This window comes from Stegostoma tigrinum, chromosome 5 (assembly GCF_030684315.1).
Source record: "Stegostoma tigrinum isolate sSteTig4 chromosome 5, sSteTig4.hap1, whole genome shotgun sequence".
Classification (NCBI taxonomy): domain Eukaryota; kingdom Metazoa; phylum Chordata; class Chondrichthyes; order Orectolobiformes; family Stegostomatidae; genus Stegostoma; species Stegostoma tigrinum.
The window spans coordinates 65,923,055-65,950,280 of NC_081358.1; the positions used below are offsets into that span (position 1 = coordinate 65,923,055).

Below are 27,226 nucleotides of genomic sequence, written 5' to 3' on the forward strand. Positions count from 1 at the left end.
CCAAGTCCTTTTGCAGATCTACATTTCTTAACCTCTCACCATTTAAAACATACTCTGCACACCTGTTCTTCCCACCATTTCTCCATATTGTATTTCATCAGCCTAGAACATAGAACATAGAACTCTACAGCACAGGAACAGGTCCTTCAGCCTGCAATATTGTGCTGAACATGATGCCAAATTAAACTAATACCTGCTGCCTGCTCTTGGCACATACCCCTAAATTCTTTGTATTTTCAGGTGCTTATCCCTTAATTGTTTCTATTTTGTCTGTTTCCATCACCAACCCTGGTAGCATGTTCCAGACTCCTACCACTCTCTGTGTAAAAAATACTTGCCCCCGACATCTACTTTGAACTTTCCCCCATCACTTTAAATGTATGCCCCCTAATTTTAAACATGTCGACTCTGGGAAAAAGATTCTGACTGTCAAACGTATCTATTCATCTCATGATTTTATAGATTTCTATTTAGTCTCCTGTCAGCCTCCACTGCTCCAAAGAAAACAACACAGATTTTTCTGGATTCTCCTTATAGCTCATATCTCCTAATCAAAAAAGCGTCCTGGTAAACCTTTTCTTTTCAATCTCTCCTAAGCCTCCACATCCTTCCTGTAATATAGCAACCAGAATAGAATGCAACACTCTAACCAATAGCCGAACCAAAGTCTTATAAATTTGCAACACGACATCCTGACTCTTGTAATGAATTCCCTGACCGATAAACGCAAACATGTCAAATGCCTTCTTTATCACGCTATCTACTTGAGTTGCCACTTTTAGGGAGCTATTGACTAGAACCCCCAAGATCACACTGCACATCAAGACTGTTCAGGATCCTAACATTAACTATATACTTTTACTTAAAATTTGATCTCCCAAAGCGTAGCACCTCACACACACGCTCGGATTAAACTCCATCTACTATTTCTCTGCCCATATCTGCAAGGGACCTATATCCTGTTGTACCCTTTGACAGCCTTCTACACTATCCACAATTTTCCCTATCTTTGTATCATCTGATCTTTGTATCATCACTAAACTTATTAATCCACCAATCTACATTTTCATCCAAGCCATTTGAGGGGCAACATGGTGGCTCAGTGGTTAGCACTGCAGCCTCACAGCACCAGGGACCCAGGTTCAATTCCAGCCTTGGGCAACTGTCTGTGTGGAGATTGCACATTCTCCCTGTGCCTGCATGAGTTCCCTTTGGGTACTCTGGTTTCCTCCCACTGTCCAAAGATGTGCAGGCTAGGTGGATTGACCATGCTAAATTGCCGATAGTGTTCAGGGTTGTGTGGGTTTCAGGGGGATGGATCTGGGTGGGATGCTCCAAAGGTCAGTGTGGACTTGTTGGAATGAAGGGCCTGTTTCCACACTGTAGGGATTCTATATATCACAAACAGCAGAGGTCCCAGTACAGATCCCTGTGGAACTATGTTAATTATGTACCTCCAGCCAGAAAAACACCCTTCCATCACTACCTACCACAGCAAGCCAATTCTGAATCCATGCAGCCAACTCACCATGGATCCCATGAATCTTAATCTTCTGGATGAGCCTACCATGAGGGACTTTGTTATATTTTTGACAAATGTCTGAGCCTGTTGGAATTTCCATGAGAACATTTTACATCTTCCTCATATGACACATTCTATAAGCAATGTAAAAGCTCTTTAAAGACTGTCGAAATATAGTCATTGCCTGTAATGTATTTTCCTAAGTGAGCCCAGCAAACTTGTGCCTCATGCATTCATAGTTTCTTGTATTGAAATTGAACACACTTGCTTCAGACCAAACTCCTCACTTTTATCATCACTCATCCCTAAAGTTAGTTGTACAAAGTTAGTTGATCTTTGAGTCCTCATTGTCTACAGGTTTAGTACCAGAGGACTGGAGGATTGTAAATGTTGTGCCCTTGCTCAAGAAGGGCAGTAGAGATGACCCAGGTAATTATAGACCAGTGAGTCTTACGTCTGTTGTTGGAAAAGTTTTGGAAAGGGTTATAAGAGATAGGATTTATAATCATCTAGCAAGCAACAACTTGATTGGCAATAGTCAACATGGATTCATCACGTGCAGGCCGTGTCTCACAAACCTCATTGAGTTTTTTGAGAAGGTGACCAAGCATGTGGACGTGGCAGTTGACATGGTGTACATGGACTTCAGTAAAGCCTTTGATAAGGTTCCACACGGTAGGCTATTGGAGAAAATACGGAGGCATGGGATTGAGGGAGATTTAGCAGTTTAGATTATAAACTGGTTTTCTATAAGAAGGCAACAAGTGGTGGTTGATGGAAAGTATTCAGCCTGGAGTCCGGTCACTAGTAGTGTGCCTCAAGGATCTGTTTTGGAACCACTGCTGTTTGTCATTTTTATAAATGACTTGGACACCAACATAGGTGGATGGGTTAGTAAGTTTGCAGATGACACTAAAGTTAGTGGAGTGGTCGACAGTGTGGAAGAATGTTACAGGTTGCAGGAAGACTTGGATAAACTGCAGAATTGGGCTGAAAGGTAGCCAATGGAGATCGATGTGAATAAATGTGAGGTGATTCACTTTGGGAAGAATAATAGGAAGGCAGAATATTGGGTCAATGGAAAGATTCTTGGTAGTGTGGATATGCAGAGGGGTCTTGGTGTCCATGTACATAGATCCCTGAAAGTTGTCACCCAGGTTGACAGTGCTGTTAAGAAGGCTTACGGTGTGTTAGGTTTTATTGGTAGAGGGATTGAGTTCCAGAGCCGTGATCGTGCTGCAACTGTACAAAAAGATAGTGTGGCCTCACTTGGAATATTGCGTACGTTTCTGGTCGCCTCATTACATGAAGGATGTGGAAGCATTTGAACAGGTGCAGAGCAGATTTACCAGAGTGTTACCCGGTCTGGGGCGGAGGCCTTATGAGGAAAGGCTGAGGGACTTGGGTTTGTTCTCACTGGAGATAAGAAGGCTAAGAGGGGATTTAATAGAGACATACAAGATGATCAGAGGATTAAATAGGGTGGACAGTGAGAGTCTTTTTCCGAGGATGATGGCGTCACCTTGTACGAGGGGGGATAGCTACAAATTGACAGGGGATAGATTTAAGACAGATGTCAGAGGCAAGTTCTTTACTCAGAGAGTGGTCAGGGCAGGGAACGCCCTGCCTGCCGATGTAGTTAACTCAGCCACATTAGGGCTATTTAAACCTTGGATATGCATATGGATGATGATGGGATAGTGTAGGGAGATGGGCTTAGATTGGTTCACAGGTCGGCGCAACATCAAGGGCTGAAGGGCCTGTTCTGCGCTGTATTGTTCTATGTTCTATGTTCTATGTTCTGCAACATTATTACGAATCAGACAACATCAGGTTATAGTCCAACAGGTTTATTTGAAAACACAAGCTTTCAGAGTATCGCTTCTTCTTCAGGTGTTAGTGAGAGAGGTGGCATCAGATGCAGAATTTATAAGCAAAAGATCAAAGGGTCATAAGAACTGATGTGAACGTAATGAATAAACCCAAGATGGCTGTTAAATCTCTAATCAATTAGAATGGAGATGCAGTTTTCGATTGATTAATATGCAAATCCCTTAATTTCTTTCAAGTCACTGCCCTGAGAAACTAGAGATTTTATCAGCATACCAGAGGCGACATCTCAGGTCAGACAATGCAATTTAAGTGTCGGGCCTTCTTTAGAATCTGTCTGAGTTTCAACTTGCAGTTAGATTGGTTTTACTTCCAAAGTAGGAATTTATAAAATGCCACATTGTCTCCAAATTCTGCGTTTTTGAACAAAATAGAATGTATTTGCAATTGCAAATCTGCAAATGCAAATTCATCATCCCATAAATTTGTGTGTGTGTGTGTGTGTGTGTGTGAGTGAGAGAGAGAGAGAGAGAGAGAGAAAGAAAGAGAGAGAGAGAGGGGTGGAGAGAGAGAGAGAGAGTGCATGTGTAGGCTTGTTCACTATACTCACATCATTTCTGTGTCCCTTTGATCTTTTGCTTATAAATTCTGCATCTGATGTCATCTCTCTCTCTAACACCTGGAAAAGGAGTGAGACTCTGAAAACCAGTGTTTTCAAATAAACCTGTTGTAACAAAACCTGGTGTTGTGTGATTTTTGACCTTGTCCATCCCAGTTCAACACTGGCATCGCCACATCATATGTATGAGCAGGAAGCAAACCAGGTGCAGATCAAGATTCTGATGTCCAGGAACTTTAAATCCACAAGAGAGGTACGTACAGGACCTGTCATCTTTCCGTGCAGCATCAGTAATGATAATACATATGTACTTGAGGAGCACATGTAAGGAGATGCAGTCTCAAATTGTGTCTGTTTCTGGATCCAATCCAGCAGCCAGGAAGTAGTTTCAGTGGAAGTAAAAGTGACAAGTGTTCTATGATGCTTATTGCTTCCAAGGATCAACAGGAGATGTCATTTAGATAAACTAGCATTCACTTTGAACATAGAACCGCACTTAGACCGCACTTGGAATACTGCGTCCAGTTCTGGGCGCCCTATTATAGGAAAGATGTGGATGCTTTGGAGAGGGTTCAGAGGAGGTTTACCAGGATGCTGCCTGGACTGGAGGGCTTATCTTATGAAGAGAGGTTGACTGAGCTCGGTCTCTTTTCATTGGAGAAAAAGAGGAGGAGAGGTGACCTAATTGAGGTATACAAGATAATGAGAGGCATGGATAGAGTTGATAGCCAGAGACTATTTCCCAGGGCAGAAATGGCTAGCACGAGGGGTCATAGTTTTAAGCTGGTTGGTGGAAAGTATAGAGGGGATGTCAGAGGCAGGTTCTTTACGCAGAGAGTTGTGAGAGCATGGAATGCGTTGCCAGCAGCAGTTGTGGAAGCAAGGTCATTGGGGTCATTTAAGAGACTGCTGGACATGTATATGGTCACAGAAATTTGAGGGTGCATACATGAGGATCAATGGTTGGCACAACATTGTGGGCTGAAGGCCTGTTCTGTGCTGTACTGTTCTATGTTCTATGTTCTAACATAGAACATAGAACATTACAGCACAGTACAGGCCCTTCGGCCCTCGATGTTGTGCCGACCTGTCATACCGATCTCAAGCCCATCTAACCTACACTATTCCATGTACGTCCATATGCTTGTCCAATGACGACTTAAATGTACCTAAAGTTGGCGAATCTACGACCGTTGCAGGAAAAGCATTCCATTCCCTTACTACTCTCTGAGTAAAGAAACTACCTCTGACATCTGTCCTATATCTTTCACCCCTCAATTTAAAGCTATGCCCCTTCGTGCTCGCCGTCACCATCCTAGGAAAAAGGCTCTCCCTATCCACCCTATCTAACCTTATGATTATTTTATATGTCTCAATTAAGTCACCTCTCAACCTTCTTCTCTCTAATGAAAACAGCCTCAAGTCCCTCAGCCTATCCTCGTAAGGTCTTCCCTCCATACCAGGCAACATCCTAGTAAATCTCCTCTGCACCCTTTCCAAAGCTTCCACATCCTTCTTATAATGCGGTGACCAGAATTGTACACAATATTCCAAGTGCGGCCGCACCAGAGTTTTGTACAGCTTCACCATAACCTCTTGGTTCCGGAACTCGATCCCTCTATTAATAAAAGCCGCATGATTGATGTAGCTGATCCTGCTGGGCAATAAATTTAGCTCTCCAATTAATTTCCCTTAATTTACCATTGGATGTGGGTGTTGTAGTATTTGTCCAAATCCTAATGGGTCATGAACTGAATGGTTAGCTACACCATGTCAGACAGCATTCAGTGACATGATGCTCCACCTCCCTCCAGCTAGATGTATACAAGAGGCCACATTTTGGTGAAGTTGGAAAGACTTTGTAAACGTTCAACTGAGACTGGGACCCAGTTGTGCAATCCCCACACTTACGTCCAGCAGACAGTTTTTTTGCTGGCAGGGGGAGGAAGGAAGGGATGCTTAACACAGAGATTAACAGGGCCATTTGAACTTAGTATTTGCCTGTCTAAGGCTTTAATACGCAGTATGAGAATCAATGCTGGGACATTGAGTAAATTTAAGGAGGAAATAGGTAGCTTTTTTCATTAGTAATGAGTTGAAGGGTTACGGAGAATTGGCAGGAAAGTGAGTTGAGGACCCAGATGAGATCAGTCTCATCATTCTGAATGACATAGAACATAGAAAAGTACAGCACAGTACAGGCCCTTCGGCCCACAATATTGTGTCATGGAATAATCCTAATCCAAAATTAAAATAACCTAACCTACATTCCCCTCAATTCACTGCTGTCCATGTGTATGTCCAGCAGTCGCTTAAATGTTACTAATGACTCTGCTTCCACGACTTCCACTGGCAAAGTATTCCATGCGCTCACAACTCTCTGGGTGAAGAACCTCCCTCTGACATCTCCTCTATACCTTCCTCCTAACACCTTAAAACTATGACCCCTCGTGGCAGTCAATCCTGCCCTGGGGAAAAGTCTCTGGCTATCAACTCTATCCATGCCCCTCATTACCTTGTATGGTGGAGGAGACTTGAGGGATTGAATTGCTTACTGCTGGTCCTAGTTTTTGTGCATTTATATTCTTACATCATGAATTGATGAAGCTATTGTAAATGTCCTTGAAGGGTGAAGGTCTATTTAAGTGACACAATCTGAATTTTCTTAAATGTCTTGTTTTTAAACTTGAAGAGAATCAGGTTTAACCTGTCAATAAGGGTTTAGAAATAAAACTGTCTCCAAGTCTGCTTTGATTGACACCTCGTGTAGCTTAGAAAACAAAACTTGGACCATTGGTTCCATAGTTTAAACCTAACTCATTGTTGATATTTCCTGTGAATTTTTATAGTATTGTTTTAAATGTAAAATGTTTTTTAAAAACTACAAAAATATCATTTACCATTGCAGGAGGCTTAATTGACAGTTGAAGGTGCAAGAGGGAGGGAGGGTGTCTGATAACTGGGCCATTAGGATCTCTTCCAGGTAGCTGGGACCTATGCAAGAAGGACAGGTTGCATTTAAACAGGGGGGCCACAAATTTTCTGACTGAGAAGTTTGCTGGTGACACTCAGGAGAACACTAGCTTGGCAGGGGTCTGGGAACCAAAGCAAAGGTGAATTGACTGAAAGGGAACAAGAGGACAAGACTCAGAGGAAGAGCAGGCAAGGTGTGATTGCTGATCAAAGTGGATCTGGTGGACAGAACTGCATGTGTTTCAATGAGAATTGTAACAGGTAAGGCAGAGAACTTAGAGCTTGGATTAGCACTTGGAACTATGATGATGTTGCTAGTACAGAGACTTGGTTAAGGGAGGGACGGGATTGGCAGTTTAACGTTCCAGGATACAGGATACAGATGATACAGGCGGGACAGAGGGGCACTTAAAAGGGGTGGGGGAGTTGAACTACTTGTTAAGGAGGATATCATGATGTACTGCGGGAGAAAACCTCGGAGGCTCTTACATTGAGGCAATATGGGTAGAGGTCAGGAACAGGAAGAGTGCAATCACAATGTTTGGGGTTTACTATAGGCCTCCTAACAGCCAGTGGGAGATATAAGAATGGATATGTAGGCAGATTTTGGCAAAATGTAAAAGTAAAAGGATTGACGTTGTCGTGATTTTAACATCCCATATATTGACTAGGATTCACTTAATGCTTGGGCTATGGATGGGGCAAAGTTTGTAAGGAGCATCTAGGAGGGCTTCTTGAAACAGTATGTGGATAGTCCATCGAGGAAAGTGGCCATACTGTATTTAATACTGGTGACTGAACGTGGCCAGGTGGCCAATGTCTCAGTAGGGGAGTCACTTGGGAACAGTGATCACAATTCAGTAAGCTTTAAAGTACTGAGATAGTAGGAACTGCCGACACTGGAGGATCTGAGATAACATGTTGTGAAGCTGGATGAACACAGCAAGCCAAGCAGCATCAGAGGAGCAGGAAAGCTTGACGCTTTAGATCAGGACCCTTCTTCAGAAAATCAGGTTCTGATTCATAAGTTTGCGGATGACACAAAGGTTGGTAGAATTGCGGATAGACATGAGGATTGTGAGAGGATACTTTAGGATTCAGATCGGTTGGTGACTTGGCCAGAGAGATAGCAGATGGGGTTTAGTCTGGAAAAATGTGAAATAATGCATTTTGGAAGGTCTAATCCCGATGTAAAATATACACTAAATGGCAGAATGTTTCAGAACACTGATAGGCAGAGGATCTGGGTGGAAGTTACTGAAAGTAACATCGCAGGTGGAGAAGGTCGTCAACAAGTCATACGGCAAGATTGCCTCCGTTGGCTGGAGCACCGAATTTAAAAATTCAGACATAATGTTGTAGCTTCATAGAACCTTAGTTAGACCTTGTTTGGAATATTGTGTTCAATTCTGGTCACCACTACTACCAGAAAATGTGGTGGCTTTTGGAGAGGGTACAGAAAAGATTTTTTTTTAATAGAATCCCTACAGTGTGGAAATAGGCCATTTGGCCCAACAGGGTGACACCACTCCTCCGAAGAGCACCCCATCCAGACCCATTCCCCTAACCCTGCAGTTCCACCTAACCTAAACATCCCTGGCACTATGAGCAATTTAATATGGCCAATTCACCTACCCTGCACGTCTTTGGACTGTGGGAGGAAACCCATGCTGACTTGGGGAGAATGTACAAACTCACAACAGACAGTTGCCTGAAGCTGGAATCAAACCCAGGTTCTTGGAGCTGTGAGGCAGCAGTGCTAACCACTGAGCCACCGTGTTGCCTGGCATGGAGAGCACTGGCTACAAGGAGAGGTTGGAGAAACTTGGGTTGTTTTCACTGGAACAATGGAAGTTGAGGGGCAACCTAATAGAGGTGTACAAGATTATGAAGGGCATGGACAGAGTAGACAGGCAGAAGCTTTTTCTCAGGGTAGAAGATTCAGTTACTAGGTGGCATAGGTTTAAGGTACAGGAGGCAAGGTTTAGAGGTGATGTATGAGGTGAGTTTTACACAGAGGATGGTGGGTGCCTGGAACTCACTGGCAGGGGAGCTAATGGAAGCAGATACGATAGTGACTTTTAAAGAGCCTCTTGACATTAATGAATTCATGAATAGGATGGGAATATGGTCCCTGGAAGAGTCAGGGTCTTTAGTTGACACAGGCAGCATGTTGGTGCAGGCTTGCAAGGCCAAAGAGCCTGATCCTGTGCTGTAATGCTTTTTGTTCTTTCTTCTATTCAAGGATTAGCTGCCTTCAAGTTAGCGATTACTTTTATGACTGATTAGCCACATGAGAACTTTGGCTTTAAATGTGTTTCACAAACAGGAGCTTTTCACTATCAAGTGTATCTAAGCTGTATTAGGCCATAAGACCTTAAGACATAGGAGTGGAAGTAAGGCCATTTGGCCCATCAAGTCCACTCGGCCATTTAAATCATGGCTGATGAGCATTTCAACTCCACTTCCCTGCACTCTCCCCATAGCCCTTGATTCCTTCTGAGATCAAGAATTTGTCAATCTCTGCCTTGAAGGCATCTAACGTCCCGGCCTCCACTGCACTCTGTGGCAATGAATTCCACAAGCCCACTGCTCTCTGGCTGAAGAAATGTCATTTAATTTCCATTTTAAATTTAACCCCTCTAATTTTAAGGCTGTGCCCATGGGTCCTAGTCTCCCCGTCTAACGGAAACATTATTAGATTAGTAGGAGTGATTTCTTCATCTTCAAAATCTGTCGGTGCAGAGTTGGAGGGCCAAAGGGCTTATTCTTGTGCTGTATTGCTCTTTGTTCTCCACATAGGTCCTGATATCTCCTCATAATGAATATTGGTTGAATGGCAATGAAGTGGAATGTGAGTGGATGAAAGTGCATGACATGGCTAAGAGATAGTATATGAGGTTATGAAGCTGGAACAAGGTAATGGATTGTGACAATTACAGGCTCTAATAACCTCTAAAGCAAAGTTCCAGTAAAATAGTATCAGAGATAATGCACCACACAACCAGCCCAGCTCTTCCCCTCCACCCACTGCATCCCAAAATCAGTCCAACCTGTCTTTGCCTCTCTAACCTGTTCTTCCTCTCACCCATCCCTTCCTCCCACCCCAAGCCGCACCCCCATCTACCTACTAACCTCATCCCACCTCCTTGACCTGTCCGTCTTCCCTGGACTGACCTATCCCCTCCCTACCTCCCCACCTATACTCTCTCCACCTATCTTCTTTTCTCTCCATCTTTGGTCCGCCTCCCCCTCTCTCCCTATTTATTCCAGAACCCTCACCCCATCCCCCTCTCTGATGAAGGGTCTAGGCCCGAAACGTCAGCTTTTGTGCTCCTGAGATGCTGCTTGGCCTGCTGTGTTCATCCAGCCTCACATTTTATTATTCCAGTAAAATAGGTCAGCTTTGTTAGCAGACCACCTTGACACTTATTGGCTAATGGGCACCTATGTTTTGTTTGTGCCATCTGCAAAACTGACATGAACCTACTCCAATTTCACAACAGTGAAGTTTGGCATAAAAGGGACTTTTAAACTGCAGTTGGCTTGTTGATTGGAGAAGTTTCCTGATTTAAGAAAGCCACCCAACTAAGCAGCAAAAAAAATGCAGGTTTGACTAATAACATCCCTTTTACAAATAAAGTTACTGCTACATCAAACACCCAATGGTATTGGAAATATTCAGGATGTTAATTTTTGTTAATCTTATACTGAATGCTCACATACAATTTTGGAGATCTCAGCAACTCCACAACAATTTTAATATACAAACATTCATTGGGTGAATGTACTTGGTCAAGATGATTGGCTTGGAGGAAGGGTGATGGGAATATAGGGAGAGCTGTAACAGGTGACATCATAATGCAGCCGATAGGAAATTCCCTTGGAGGGCCAGGGAATCAGATTGGCTGCCTGCATCACTTTGCATAATAAAGACCCAAAGTAGGGGTAATTTCATTCATTTGTTAGCATTTTGTTCTGGTGGTGGTGTGGCCCTTTGCTGCATGTGGAGGTTGCTTGCTGAACGGATCTGACCGCTCTCCAGCAGGCTGGGGCTATTGAAATTCCAGGTTTTGTGCCCAAAGATGGGCCACAAGGAGGAAAGGTCACATTTGTGGCATCAGTGAACCTTCTAGAGGGTTTTCCCTCTAATTCAAGGGGTTGACTACTTACTTCCTCTGACAAATATATTTAATCATATTCCTCTCAAAGACCAGCTCTATTTTGTCCTTAGGATTTCCTAATTGCTTCGTCAACATCCATCTCACCTCCTGACGCTTCCAACCTTCTGACTGTGTTCGAGAATTTCACCACCGGGAATATTACTGTGGCAGTTTCACTGCTGGGAAGTGCAGGTTCAGCAGCCCTATTTAGACTCTGTTGGAGTCCTGAAGCTCACAGGAACATCCATCCCACAGATCAACCGGTTTATAATGCCTTTGTTGACAGCACCCACTCCTTCCCTCAACAATTATGAAATATCAATCCATGACGTACATCAATAATAGAAAAAAGTAACAAATCAATTTTAGTTTTCAAATATAATTTCCAATTTTTAAACACTACCAGTAGTGCCGTGTATTCTGAAGAATTAATTGTAACCGCAAGTAATTTACCAAACAGTATTGCAAAGAAATGTTTACTTGCCTACAAAAGAATACATTGAAAGAGACAAGTTTCAAGAAAAGACAACAAAGAAACAAAGAAACCTACAGCACAGGAACAGGCCCTTCGGCCCTCCAAGCCTGCGCCGATCAAGATCCTCTGTCTAACCTGTCATCTATTTTCTAACGGTCTGTGTCCATTTGCTCCCTGCCCATCCATGTACCTGTCCAAATATATCTTAAAAGACGCTAACATGTCTGCGTCTACCACTTCCGCTGGCAACGCATTCCAGGAGCCCACCACCCTCTGTGTAAAGAACTTTCCACGCATATCTCCCTTAAACTTTCCTCCTCTCACTTTGAACTCATGACCCCTAGTAATTGGTCCCTCACTCTGGGAAAAAGCTTTTTGCTATCCACCCTGTCTATACCCCTCATGATTTTGTAGACCTCAATCAGGTCCCCCCTCAATCTCCATCTTTCTAATGAAAATAATCCTAATCTATTCAATCTCTCTTCATAGCTAGAACCCTCATACCAGGCAACATCCTGGTGAACCTCCTCTGCACCCTCTTCAAAGCATCGACAAAGACAAAGAGAATGTGATCTCTGTATTATTTCAGTCAGTGCCTCAAGTGGCTTATGCACAAGAGGCTTGTATTTTTTTAATTGAGCCGCACATTTTGCCCAAACCACTAAAAAAGATATTGGCTTCTTTGCCACATCACTCCACTCTATATCCATGAATCTTTCTGTAGTGATTGTAGCGAGGTCAGCCAGGTGGACCTTAGAGAATATGTGTTCCCTGATTGAGGCTGTTAATCTACTCCAAACAGAGAGCCCTGGCTGAAAGGTACGAACTGGAGTATCAGATATTCTCTTCACCTCTGAGGGAGTGAGTAAGTATCAAGAACTTTCCATGTCTAAATGAAGGGTGACTTTGTGATGAGGTAATGGCCTCTGTGCAGTTATTTCACTTTCTGCTGGAGTGGAGTGAATCAATAGGATTAGGAGGAAACTGTTCACAGTATGTCACTTCCAGCCCAGAACCAAGGCTACTCAACTTCTGTCAAGGAGCTGCAGGATACAAATAACACTTTGTTGTGGTCATATGCTGAGGCTGAACACCAAACTATCATTGATGCATTAAAGGAGACACATAAGAGAATGGACCTTCGGCTATCAAAAAAACAACTCTACCACTCTGCTTCTGTAACATTGACCCCAAAACCCCACCTATAAAGATCCATAGTGAGCCATTACATAATATGGATCAATTCTTCTCCTCTCAGAAAAACAGACATTGGAGGCAAAATTCAACATTGTCTCCAGCTTTCTAGTGTAGTCTTTGACTATGTGAAGAAGAGTGTTTGATGACAAAGACCAACAGCAAGCTGATGGTTTACAGGACAGCAATGCTTCCAGCCCTCCTGTATGCATCGAAGATAGAGAAATGTACAGCAAATTCTTTAAATCCCTTGAAAAATTTCATTAGCAGAGTCAACTGTATTGGGTGAGATGTATCATCTGCATGCCTGATATACAATGAATACTGGTCCTCTTTCGATGATTAGAAACAATGTGGTAGTCTGCCAGCTTGCTCTGTTTAGCCTGGTAGCTTACTGGTGTTGCACGTAATAATGCAGCACCTGTGTGAAATGGTCAGTTAAAGCTGGGATTTGAGCCAATCTTTCACGTCAAGTGAAACACTGCACTTAGTGTTATCAGTTTTGTCAGCTCTGACATATAGTTGTTGAAACTTTAGCATCACGTAACTAGTTAAAGCAATAGCATAACTCACTCAATGAAATATCAGATTGGGAAAGTATCATTGCACACTATATTCAATATGTAAACTTCTTAAATAATCTCCTCACCATCAATCTAATGATTTTTTTCACAATCCTATACTTTTATTTCTTTCATCTGCCTTTGTCATAATAAGTGATGCATCTATTTGATCAACTGTGAACTGGTGCAATATGTTAATAATTTAGCATGTTTCGTATTTGATCATCACCACCTTGCCGTGAAAATGTGATTTTCAAATATCATTTACACATTTACACAAAAAAGTTTCACTTTCTTTAATTCTAATTTTAAATCTAGGGTTCATTTTGGTGATTAGCAAAGGATCATTTTAATTAAAAGTAAAATACTTGCTTATTGGAACAACTTCAATTACAGTTCTTTTTGAAATTTCTATTAACTTATATATAATATTATACAATCTCAGTCATTTTGTTATAAGATGTACAATGCATTATTTTCAAACCAGATCAATATTTTGAATAACACAATCATCAAAATAGTGAACATACAGATATATAATTCATGGTATATTTAACTATAATACATGTAAGAGCACAGGAAATTTTATTCCTTTTGCTGTACAAAACCACAACTTGTTTTTAGTCTCTGGTAATTTTGTTTCCTGTTATGAATATATCTAATCTCACAGATTACTAATAAAGCAAATTCTTACAAATAAAATTCAGTAAATTATTTAGTAGTCACTAGAGTAAACTCAGAAAGTGGTTTTGCATCACCCAACTACGATCCAGTGCAAGTATTCCATTGCATTGATCTATTTCCTGTATCATTAAAAACAAAATCTGCTATTAACTTACTTTAAATTTTTGACTGTGCCATTCTGCTAAAAGTATGCAACAGCTTTTTCAGTAATCTAATTACATATTGTGCTTTAAATCCACAGTTTTGCATTAACTTATAATTCACACTATGAAGTTTATCCAATTTTTTTTACCCTCCCTTTCTTTAGTCCAAAGGGTTAACAGTCTCACCAGAAATGTAAAGGCATATAATAGAAGTAAAATGAGTTGCAGCTCTGGATTGTTAGAACAAAGAACAGTACAGCACAGTACAGGCCCTTCGGCCCACGATGTTGTGCGGAACTTTTACCCTAAATCTTAGGTCTATGTAACTTCCACCCCTACCTTATACTGTCATCCATTTGCCTATGCAATAGCAGCTTAAATGTTTCTAATGAGCCCGACTCCACTATCCCCTCCAGCAATGCATTCTATGTCCCTACCACTCTCTGAGTAAAAAAACTACCTCTGACGACTCCCCTAGATCTACCTCCACTCACTTTAAGACTATGCCCCCTTGTAATAGCTACCTCCCCCCAAGGAAAAAGTCGCTGGCTGTCCACCCTATTTATACCGCTGATCATTTTGTACATGTCTACCGAGTCAAAATAGTTTATGAAAAGATCGGTCTACAATCATAAGTATGGTAATAGATCTTTTATGATCCATTTATTTGACCAAAAATAATTGAGAAGCATAGTATATTGTAGTTCATTGTATTAGATATATTTCATAATAACCTTCTTGACAATTTCACCAGACGTTAGGATGGATCAGATCTTTCTTCGCCAGTGAATAACATAACCTGTCATAGAACTTTGTGTTCTTCAGATTCCTTTATTCATAAAAGACTTTCAGACCGAAACTCACGCCAGATAACTATGCATGATCGAGTCATAAAAATCTGATGTAACTGCAATTCTCTTGAACAAACCATCCCAATGAAAGGACAAATGTTGCTTCAATCTCTTGATTTAAATACGCAATCAATGCAGTCAATCAATCTTCTGACAATTATAGATGAAAGAAAATAATGCATCTTTAACATACAATTGTTTTGTGTGAAATTATTCCATGAATGCTTTTACTTAGATTAAAGTACATGTTAAATGTATTATGGTATAACAAATTTGAACTGTTTGGGAGGAATAGAAACAGAAAGAACTGTGGATGCTGTAAATCAGGAACAAAAACAAAGTTGCAGGAAAAGCCCGGCAGGTCTGGCAGCATCTGTGAAGGAAAGAACAGAGTTAACATTCCGTGACCCTTCCTCAGAACTAATGGTGGCTGGGAAAATGTCAGTTTATATGCAGAAAATAGGGAGGTGCGTGGGGTTGGGAGTAAACAATAGGATAGGGCCCAAAGAGAGAGAAAGACAGTTGGACAGAAAAAGGAGTTGCTAACGGTCAGGCTGGGAGGGTGAATAGTTGTTAATGGGGACTGTTAGTGACTAAGATCAGGGGGTGTGTAGTGGTAGCAAGGCCTGGTGTGTGGGGTGGGGAGCTGAGACATGGGAGAGTTAAGGCCCTAAAATTATTGAACTCAATATTGAGTCAGGAAGGCTGTAGGGTCCCCAAGCAGAAAATGAAGTGTTGTTCCTCCAGCTGGCGCTGGGCTTCACTGGAACATTGCAGCAAGCCAGAGGCGGAGATCTTACTTGGTGACCGCTTTTCAGAACTGCTATGTGCTGCTCGCAGAAAAGACCCTGAACTACCTGTTGATTGCCACTCTTGTGCATCACCCAGCTCCCTGGCCAACATCTTCGTGTCTGGCTTGCTGCAGTGTTCCAGCAAAGCCCAAGACAAACTGGAGGAACAATGCCTCATTTTCCACTTGGAGACCTTATATCCTTCCGGACTCAATATCGAGTTCAATAATTTTAGAACCTAAACACTCCCATGTCCCAGCCCCCTACCCCATACACCAGGCCTAGTTATCACATAACCTGCCATTACATACCCCCTGTTGTTAGTTACTAACAGTCCCCATTAACAGCTATTCACCCTCCCGGCCTGGTCGTTAGCAACTCCTTTGTCTGTCCAACTGCCTTTCTCTCTCTTTGGTCCCGATACTATCATTTACTCCCAACCCCACACACCTTCCTAATTTCTGTATATGAACTGATATTCCCAGCCACCATCACTTGTGAGGAAGGGACACTGGACCTGAAACATTAACTCTGTTTTTGCCTTTGCAGATGCTGCCAGACCTGCTGGGCTTTACCAGCAACTTTGCTTCTTGTTGTTGGGAAGAATAGATGTTAAACTTATCAATATTCAAACACATGCAATTCAGGGTCTTCTGCCGAATAACTATTATACCATAATTATACTACATGGTGTAGGAGCATATTATATTTAATCCAATCCCTTAAGATTTTGTAACACTTATCAAAATTCATCAATGCCATATCAGAACAAGTAAAAACTGTAAATAACTTCTCATCCTATATGCATAATATTAGACAACAGAACCAGGTGTACATTTTAACAAAAGCTTATGAACATACACACGAGCAGTTGCAATGAAATTTTGCTACACAATTATTCATCTTTTCTTCACACTTGATAGCAAAGATATAGTGCTATTTAAAACATTGCACAGGAGCAATCTTTGAACCTGTAGGCGGGACAAGGTTCAGACCATGTAGTCTCTTCAGAAGATTGCAGTGAAGAGCAGATAGAAAGTGATGTGGCCAAGGCAGTAGCCCTGGATACTACCATCAATGTGAGTTCACTTAGGGTTCACAATATGGTGCAAAAACCACTTACTTCGAAATAACATTAACGCTAAACAAGATAATAAAATGTGAGGCTGGATGAACACAGCAGGCCAAGCAGCATCTCAGGAGCACAAAAGCTGACGTTTCGGGCCTAGACCCTTCATCAGAGAGGGGGATGGGGGGAGGGAACTGGAATAAATAGGGAGAGAGGGGGAGGCGGACCGAAGATGGAGAGTAAAGAAGATAGGTGGAGAGGGTGTAGGTGGGGAGGTAGGGAGGGGATAGGTCAGTCCAGGGAAGACGGACAGGTCAAGGAGGTGGGATGAGGTTAGTAGGTAGCTGGGGGTGCGGCTTGGGGTGGGAGGAAGGGATGGGTGAGAGGAAGAACCGGTTAGGGAGGCAGAGACAGGTTGGACCGGTTTTGGGATGCAGTGGGTGGGGGGGAAGAGCTGGGCTGGTTGTGTGGTGCAGTGGGGGGAGGGGATGTACTGGGCTGGTTTAGGGATGCAGTGGGGGAAGGGGAGATTTTGAAACTGGTGAAGTCCACATTGATACCATATGGCTGCAGGGTTCCCAGGCGGAATATGAGTTGCTGTTCCTGCAACCTTCGGGTGGCATCATTGTGGCAGTGCAGGAGGCCCATGATGGACATGTCATCAAGAGAATGGGAGGGGGAGTGGAAATGGTTTGCGACTGGGAGGTGCAGTTGTTTGTTGCGAACTGAGCGGAGGTGTTCTGCAAAGCGGTCCCCAAGCCTCCGCTTGGTTTCCCCAATGTAGAGGAAGCCGCACCGGGTACAGTGGATGCAGTATACCACATTGGCAGATGTGCAGGTGAACCTCTGCTTAATGTGGAATGTCATCTTGGGGCCTGGGATGGGGGTGAGGGAGGAGGTGTGGGGACAAGTGTAGCATTTCCTGCGGTTGCAGGGGAAGGTGCCGGGTGTGGTGGGGTTGGAGGGCAGTGTGGAGCGAACAAGGGAGTCACGGAGAGAGTGGTCTCTCCGGAAAGCAGACAGGGGAGGGGATGGAAAAATGTCTTGGGTGGTGGGGTCGGATTGTAAATGGCGGAAGTGTCGGAGGATAATGCGTTGTATCCGGAGGTTGGTGGGGTGGTGTGTGAGAACGAGGGGGATCCTCTTGGGGCGGTTGTGGCGGGGGCGGGGTGTGAGGGATGTGTCGCGGGAGATGCGGGAGACGCGGTCAAGGGCGTTCTCAATCACCGTGGGGGGAAAGTTGCGGTCCTTAACCTCCCACCCCAAGCCGCACCCCCAGCTACCTACTAACCTCATCCCACCTCCTTGACCTGTCCGTCTTCCCTGGACTGACCTATCCCCTCCCTACCTCCCCACCTACACCCTCTCCACCTATCTTCTTTACTCTCCATCTTCGGTCCGCCTCCCCCTCTCTCCCTATTTATTCCAGTTCCCTCCCCCCATCCCCCTCTCTGATGAAGGGTCTAGGCCCGAAACGTCAGCTTTTGTGCTCCTGAGATGCTGCTTGGCCTGCTGTGTTCATCCAGCCTCACATTTTATTATCTTGTTTAGCGTTAATGTTATTTCGAAGTAAGTGGTTTTTGCACCATATTGTGAACCCTAAGTGAACTCACATTGATGGTAGTATCCAGGGCTACTGCCTTGGCCACATCACTTTCTATCTGCTCTTCACTGCAATCTTCTGAAGAGACTACAGAACGCCCTTGACCGCGTCTCCCGCATCTCCCGCGACACATCCCTCACACCCCGCCCCCGCCACAACCGCCCCAAGAGGATCCCCCTCGTTCTCACACACCACCCCACCAACCTCCGGATACAACGCATTATCCTCCGACACTTCCGCCATTTACAATCCGACCCCACCACCCAAGACATTTTTCCATCCCCTCCCCTGTCTGCTTTCCGGAGAGACCACTCTCTCCGTGACTCCCTTGTTCGCTCCACACTGCCCTCCAACCCCACCACACCCGGCACCTTCCCCTGCAACCGCAGGAAATGCTACACTTGTCCCCACACCTCCTCCCTCACCCCCATCCCAGGCCCCAAGATGACATTCCACATTAAGCAGAGGTTCACCTGCACATCTGCCAATGTGGTATACTGCATCCACTGTACCCGGTGCGGCTTCCTCTACATTGGGGAAACCAAGCGGAGGCTTGGGGACCGCTTTGCAGAACACCTCCGCTCAGTTCGCAACAAACAACTGCACCTCCCAGTCGCAAACCATTTCCACTCCCCCTCCCATTCTCTTGATGACATGTCCATCATGGGCCTCCTGCACTGCCACAATGATGCCACCCGAAGGTTGCAGGAACAGCAACTCATATTCCGCCTGGGAACCCTGCAGCCATATGGTATCAATGTGGACTTCACCAGTTTCAAAATCTCCCCTTCCCCCACTGCATCCCTAAACCAGCCCAGTTCATCCCCTCCCCCCACTGCACCACACAACCAGCCCAGCTCTTGCCCCCCACCCACTGCATCCCAAAACCGGTCCAACCTGTCTCTGCCTCCCTAACCGGTTCTTCCTCTCACCCATCCCTTCCTCCCACCCCAAGCCGCACCCCCAGCTACCTACTAACCTCATCCCACCTCCTTGACCTGTCCGTCTTCCCTGGACTGACCTATCCCCTCCCTACCTCCCCACCTACACCCTCTCCACCTATCTTCTTTACTCTCCATCTTCGGTCCGCCTCCCCCTCTCTCCCTATTTATTCCAGTTCCCTCCCCCCATCCCCCTCTCTGATGAAGGGTCTAGGCCCGAAATGTCAGCTTTTGTGCTCCTGAGATGCTGCTTGGCCTGCTGTGTTCATCCAGCCTCACATTTTATTATCTTGGAATCTCCAGCATCTGCAGTTCCCATTATCTCATTAACGCTAAACAGTCTTGTAAACAAATCTTTTTCAAGACCCTATTGTGGTATCACTTGATGTCTTAGTCAACATAAATGAAATGTCTCCTTGCTAAACAATATTCAGAAATCGTAAACATGGGACTGTGGGCAAAACAGAATATTTTAGTTGTTCAGAAATAAAATACGAAATATATCAATGTACCACTATGGTGCTGCACAGCCAACATTCACTACTGTGTACCTACAAATCTTTAATCTTTTTAGCACTTACCATCTGGCATTTTACAAGTCCTGTATTAGAGACAAACTATTTAATCCCTGCTCTGACTGCTGAGATTTACATACTCTGGGTTTTGAAGCCTTTGAGGAACCCAGCAAAGACTATTCCACCTGTACTGTGTTACACTGGGCCATTAACACCCAAGCTGGATATGAAATATTAACTGAGGGTGGGATGAAGTTGCTGAGTATTAGAAGTGCTTCAAGATGAGTACTCGCTTCTATATTCTCTCCCACCACGACCCCTCTCAAGATTGGCTGCACCTTCCTGCTAACATTGAATAGAGAATACTTTGCTGCAAATCTATGGGATGAGGAGCAAGCAAGGCTAGAGTTTTATTTATTCTGTTTAAGCTGATAATCAAAGAGGGCTGCATGCATTCATCCAGGTAGTCACTTATTGCACGATGAGGACATTATCACAAAGGCCCATTGACAGTCATGCCTGAGACAGACTCCTTTGTCCCTCTGGAACTACTTTACAGCTGGAATGCCTACTGGATGTTATACATTCTCTGCTCGTTCACTGAGATGTAGCCAGTTATTAATAGCTCCCAATGATCAGCAGCCATGTGAAGCTTAGCAGAGTTTGGAGCATGATACAGACATTATACTCCTATCTTCATCTTTTCTGTCTGCTCTTGCTCACATGTGATTTCTGAATCACCGGGTGAAAACCCAGCAGTCTGAATTGCCAGTTCCACCAAAGTGTGGGTGTCACGCAATCACAATGCTACCTTAAAGGTGTCGCTATAAAAGAGTGACCTCCTGGACCATCTCCAATGGGACACTTGAAAACTCACATTAAAATTGTGAATTAGAACTGTCAATACGAAAAAAGGTTCAATTGATCGTCATGCTCGTAATTGTATTTCACTTGCTCCTGACATCAAAACAGGCTGCATGAATTTTGTCTGCCATATAGCTGTTGATATTCAATTTTGTCTGTAGGTAGCTGGGAGGCACCCATTTCTCCTTCTCCTCAATGCAAGAATGGGGAGACTGCACAGCTGTCAGTTGTGAAATGACTAGAGTGTCACATCTGGTATTCTGTCCCTTCTTTAGCCACTGTTGTTGACTATAAAAATGTCTTTTTCCATTTTTCTTCATAGTCTGTATAGTGATTATAACAAGGTCAGCCACATGGACCTCATAGAATATGAGTTCCCTGATTGGGTTTGTTAAACTGGTCCAATTAGAGAGCTCTGGATGATATATAAACAGGAGTGCCAGAGATTCTGAGATAACAAGGTGTAGAGATGGATGAACACAGCAGGCCAAGCAGCATCAGAGGAGCAGGAAAGTTGATGTTTCAGGCCTAAACCCCTCTTCAGAAAATTTTTTTCTGAAGAAGGGTCTAGGCCCAAAACGTCAGCATTCCTACACCTCTGATCCTGCTTGGCATGCTGCGTTCATCCAGTTCTACACCTTGTTATATGAGATTCTCCAGCATCTGCAATTTCTACTATCTCTGTGCCAGAGATTCTGTTTGCTCTGAGAATTGGCTCTAAGAAAGCGGGATCAGTGTGAAAGATTTTCACTGTGTCAAGAGAGTGTGACTTGTTGATGAAATACCCGCCTAAGTGGAGCGATCTCAGACCAGTACTGAGAGGAGGTCCAGTGCAGAGCAGCTGATGAGTTCTAGATAAACAAGGGTGTATTTAGCATATAACTTGCATTAGTTGGTTCCATTTTTAAGGATATTTGTACTTTTCACTGGCGAAGAAAGATTTTAAAAAATGCAATGGTAAAAAGTTGCAGCATGCTGCTATGCAGAGGGACCTGGGTGTCCTCATGTAGGAATCACAGAAGGTTTGTCTGCAGGTACGACAAGTAATTAGGAAGGCAAATTGAATTTTGCCCTTTATTGTTTAAGGGATTGAGCTGAAAAGCAGAGAGGTTATGTTGCAGCTGTATAAGGTGCTGGTGAGGCCACACCTGGGTATTGTGTGCAGTTTTGATCTCCTTACCTGAGAAAAGATGTACTGGCACTGGAAGGGCTGCAGAGGAGGTTCACTAGGTTGATTCCGGAGTGGAGGGGATTGGCTTATGAGGACAGACTGAATAAATTAGGATTATAGTCACTGGGATTCAGAAGATTGATGGGGATCTTATAGAAACATATAAAATTATGAAGGGAATAGATAAGGTAGAAATAGAAACAATGTTCCCACTGGCAGGTGAAGCTAGGACAAGAGGGCATAGCCTCAAGATTGGAGGGAGCAGATTTAAGACTGAATTGAGAAGGAACTTCTTCATTCAGAGTTAATCTATGGAATTCCTTGCCCAGTGAAGTAGTTGACGCTACTTCAGTAAACGTTTTTAAAGCTAAGGTAGTTTTTTTTAACAATAAAGGAATTAAGGGATACGGTGAGAACATAGGTAAGTGGATCTGAGTCCATGTAAAGACCAGCCATGACCTTATTGAATGGCAGAGCAGACTTGAAGGGCAGAACGGTCTATTCCTGCCACTAGTTCTTATGTTCTTATGTTTTAGAGATGTTGTCGTGCCTTTCTGTAACGCATGGAAGAAATGGGTTTTAAAATTAAAGTATCGTGGTGATTGTGGCCAAAGGCGATGAATAAATTTTACCATATGGTCTTGCAGTAGAATTCTACCTAGTATATGACTAGTGAGGTGATAAATTATGTTGCATTTCTCAATGGATCAACAGTGCCACTGTAGTGTGATTCATGTCATAACTGTTGGGCAAAAATTACATCACACCTTACAGTTAGAATTTAATGGTCTGTGATGTGAAAAATCACTTGCACATGCAACATGAGTAATGACCACTAAATAACAAGAATATAACTGAACAGCTGTGGTGACTACTGCAGCATGGTGTAGAGCTGGGTGAACATAGGAGGCCAACAGCATCAGAGGAGCAGGAAAGCTAATGTTTTGGGTCTAGACTCTGCTTCAAAAATGGGGGAGGGGAAGGGGATTCTGAAATAAATAGGGAGAGGGGAGGTGGATAGAAGATGGAAAAAAGATAAGTAGAGAGGAGACAGACAGGTCAAAGAGGTGGGGTTGGAACGAGTAAAGGTGGGGAGTTAGGGAGGGATAGGCCAGCCCAGGGATGACAGACAGGTCAAGGAGGCAGGATGAGGCTAGAAAGTAGGAGATAGGGGTGGGGCTTGAGTTGGGAGGAGTGGATAGGTGGGAGGAAGGGCAGGTTAGGGAGGTGGGTGAGCTGGTCTGGTTTGGGGCTGCGGTTGGGAGAGGGGAGATTTTGAAGCTTGTGAAATCCACATTGATACCATTGGGCTGCAGTGTTCCCAAGTGAAATATGAGATCTTGACCTGATCTATCTCCAACCCCACCTCGTTGAACTGTCTGTCTCCCCTCCACCTATCTTCTCCTTTATCTATCTTCTATCTGCCTCCCCATCTCTTCATATTTATTTCAGAATCCCCTTCCCCTCCTCCATTTCTGAAGGGTCTAGATTTGCAACATCAGCTTTCCTGCTCCTCTGATGCTGCTTGCCTTGCTGTGCTCATCCAGCTCTATACATTGTTATCTCAGATTTTCCAGCATCGGCATTTCCCACTATCTCTGTGGCTTACTAATATTCTTTCACTTGTGAAATTAATTCATGCCACGAAGCAGTTCTGAACTGTGTTCTTTTAAATAATTAAAGTACAATGGTAATGTATTGGGCTGCCAGTGATTTATCACCATCTCGTTTTAAAACTTTCCACTGAAGTAGGAGGAAATAGAATATGACATTATCAGCATGATTCATTTTTTCCAAGGAAAACGTTATTAATTTTTAAAATTCTCTCTGAAAAAAAGTCTACTTTGTGAATGAGTTAGTTTGATAACATTAATTCTACCTAAATTTCAATCAAATTTATTTTATCTTTAAAGCAATGTCGTAAACTCGAGTCGACAGCTCTAGTAATCTGTCAGTATCAATTATCTTGTAAACGAATGTTACATTCTAAATGTACGAAAAAAGATCAATTCAATATTTTCGACCTTTATCTTCCCAAAACGTTCCCAGCGCTGTCTTGGGCACATATTTTGAACCACTACCATTTTTCTGCAACATATATTGTATATATGATTAAAGGAGACTGACCATTCTTTCTCTCCAAGCAAATGTTAATTTCTGAAGAAGGATCTAGGCCCGAAACGTCAGCTTTCCTGCTCCTCTGCTGCTGCTTGGCCTGTTGTGTTCAACCAGCTCTACACCTTGTCATCTCTTATGTTAAATTCAAACAGCAGGTTTCTAAATAGTAGTTGCCAAGAGTAAGCACTCGTACCTTTGCCCTATTTCTAAATAGAGCATGGGCTATTTTTGCACAAGTACCAGACTCAGGAAGTACAACGCATAACCCTACACCGAACATAATCACAAAATTACTAGTTGACTCAACGAATTGAAGTATCCAGCAATAAGAAGTAATGAAACAGCAGTACTGATTAATTATAGGGGAACGATCATCGCTGTGATCTGTTTGCAGTCCAAACAAGCAACTAATTCAGAAACCGTACAGGTCCGTTTAAAGCTCTAGTCTAATCTGTGTAGTAGTCCCTTCAATTATGACATATTTTGATAGCGTTATTAAATTGGAAGCGTGTCGATATTTTAACGAGTGGACTGATATGTTAGAGTGTTTTGCAAAACACTTCTTATCAAAACGCTTAGCTTTTCAACTGGATGTCATGATGTGTACAAAATAATATTTAAGGAGGTGTTAATGAGTTTATGGTGTCCGATTCATTCAGATGAATATTTAATACGGCTTTGCTGCAATAATGCCAATATTTATCTTTAGCCACACCATATTGGGTAGGTGGAACAATGATCTGATGCAAATCCTGCAACAACAAGATTTTTTTTTCAAAATGCACTAGCTGCAAATTTAAAAGAATGGTCCCGAATGCCATATGCGAACACTTCCGGTCTCCCGAAAGGTATGACAACATTCTTTAAATGGTGCAAAATTGCATCCTTACAAAACAACCAACAGAGCTACACCGACCACAGACCTTGCTGACAGCAATATTCTGAATGGCTGAATGGATTGACACTAAAATGACGCCAAACCATCAAAATTAACAAACCATTAGCATGTTGAATAATTTCGATTTTGTCTGCACTTCCAGACCTTTACAGAGCAACTGTCAGGGAGATTTGTATTGGAGTATCGGAATGGCAATTACTGAAGGGCCAGGCTACTTCAGCAGATTTCGGTTTGCGTTACTGCATGTGCTATGCGGTTTGCCTTTCCCACAGCTATTGCTACAACGATTTGGCGTTATGACTGTAGGTTACCTCCAAAGCTGTCCCAGCTGAAGGATGTGGATGATTGACTGTAGAAGCCAGATGCAGAAGGAACATGAAGATGTCTTGCTGCCTTTGCCGATATTCTTGGTCCTGGTCGTTGAAGGCTGACGTTGTGGAGATCGGGCGTCGGTCTCGCCGCCTCCCCCAACGCTGCTCAGTAACTTGCCATCCACGGGGCTGCTGCTTCGGGCGCCGGCTCCGTTATTAGCGCCGAAATCGTGGATGAACCATCTGAAACTGAAGACCTGCACGGCGAGGGAGCCCAACACCACGAAGAAGAGAGTCAATCCGAACCACCAGTAACGGGAATGCAGGTAATAGTCCACGGCCAGCCACACGTCTGTGCCAACGTCAGAGAAGTAGACAGTGACCGCGGCCACGATCCACAGGCCGTCCCATAGAGTGTACCTCTGGTGGCGGGCGAAGCGCAGGCAGCGACCCCGGCACAGTCCCGTGCAACAGCGAGAGGACAGCTCCGCTGAGACGGGCTCTGCGCTCACCCTTTCCCGTTCCTGCTCGTGCTCATCCTCCAGCTGCTGCTGTTGCTGCTGCTGCTGTCCATGGTCCTGATGCTGCTTCGAGCATGAGTGCTCCGAATTCTGCAAAGGGGTAAATGCCACGTCGCTCTTCTTCATCTTTAACAGTCCGTCCGACTTGGCAGCCATCAGACAGCCTCCCCCCAACCCCCACCCCCTCTTCCACTCCTTCTCTCGATCTTTCCCTCGTTTCCTCTTACTTCTTTCTCTCTCTGGTGCCGTCAATGAACAGGGCGACCTCCACTTCCGGTATGTGAAACTGGTTAGATTGCATTAAACTTCCGCTATCTCGCACTGATGGAGAGACATGCGTATGGCGAAGAAAGAGACTGTCTTCGCTCTCGCCAAATGGTATTCGCACAAACTTGAATTCTGAGGAAAGCTACCTCGCCTGAATTTTTAACATGCTCTTATCTCCACAACGTAGACAAACCTACTGTGAACATGCAACATTTTCTACTTTTATTTCAAAATATTTCCAAATTTCAAAGGAAAATGCAAGGAGAACTCATAAAATATGGCTATTTCACGTACTTTAATTTATTGAGATCTTCGTAGAAAATGTTGCAAATACTCTTACCTTTGATCTGACAGTAGCTTCTGCCTGTAAACAGCGCTTATCAATGTAGTATCATCGAAAGCTATGCAATCTTGCCACACGGTAGTACAAATAAAATAATCGCTAGTTTGACAGGCAAAGTAACATTGTTATTGTAAATGTATGTTCAGATTAGGAAGCTTGACAGTATCAAAGAAGTACAGATACTCTGCCAATAGATGTCGCTAGCATAAATGATAACTTTGAAGAAAGTGAATATCATTGCAAGCACTCATTCTCGAACCCTTGAACTTGACATTAGATTCTTAAGAAGTGGTCAAAAACATTTAAAGATGGTTTAAATATATAAACAAAAAATTTGGAGGAAGGGTCACTGGACCTGAAACGTTAACTCTGTTTTCTCCTCCACAGATGATGCCAGACCTGCTGAGCTTTTCCAGCAACTTTGTTTTTGTAAACAAAAATCAAGATGGTTTAAATGCTGAAAATCTAAGACCAAAACAAGAGAAAAATGGGAAAAAAAAGTACTCAGCAGATCAGTCAGCATTTGATGAAAGAACAGATTGTTGGAACTGGAATATATTACAAGTAAAGTGGCATTTGAAACAAAACAAAATAAGGAGAAGGGCAACACATATACACAGACACAGAGTTGGAAAATAAATTAATGAGCAGCAAAATACTTTACTGGAGAAATGGAGATAATTGACTTGCATGAGTCTTATCCAGCATTCTCCAACAGCTCAGGATTGAAGATTATTAGATTAACCATGATCACATTTGAAAGGTGAAGCGGTTAGTGCTTGACTGGATAGCCTACT

General features: G+C 43.4%; 1 protein-coding gene across 1 annotated transcript in view; it reads right to left on the minus strand.

Moving 5' to 3' along the window:
- xkr4 (XK related 4) overlaps positions 1-26,125 on the minus strand; it is a 358,022-nt gene extending 331,897 nt beyond the window's left edge. The window contains exon 1 of the mRNA XM_048528449.2: positions 25,299-26,125. Within this exon, the coding sequence (XP_048384406.1) occupies positions 25,299-25,975 (677 nt within the window). The 5' untranslated portion in view covers positions 25,976-26,125. The remainder of the gene's footprint in view (positions 1-25,298) is intronic.
- Between the last annotated feature and the right edge of the window lie 1,101 nt (positions 26,126-27,226).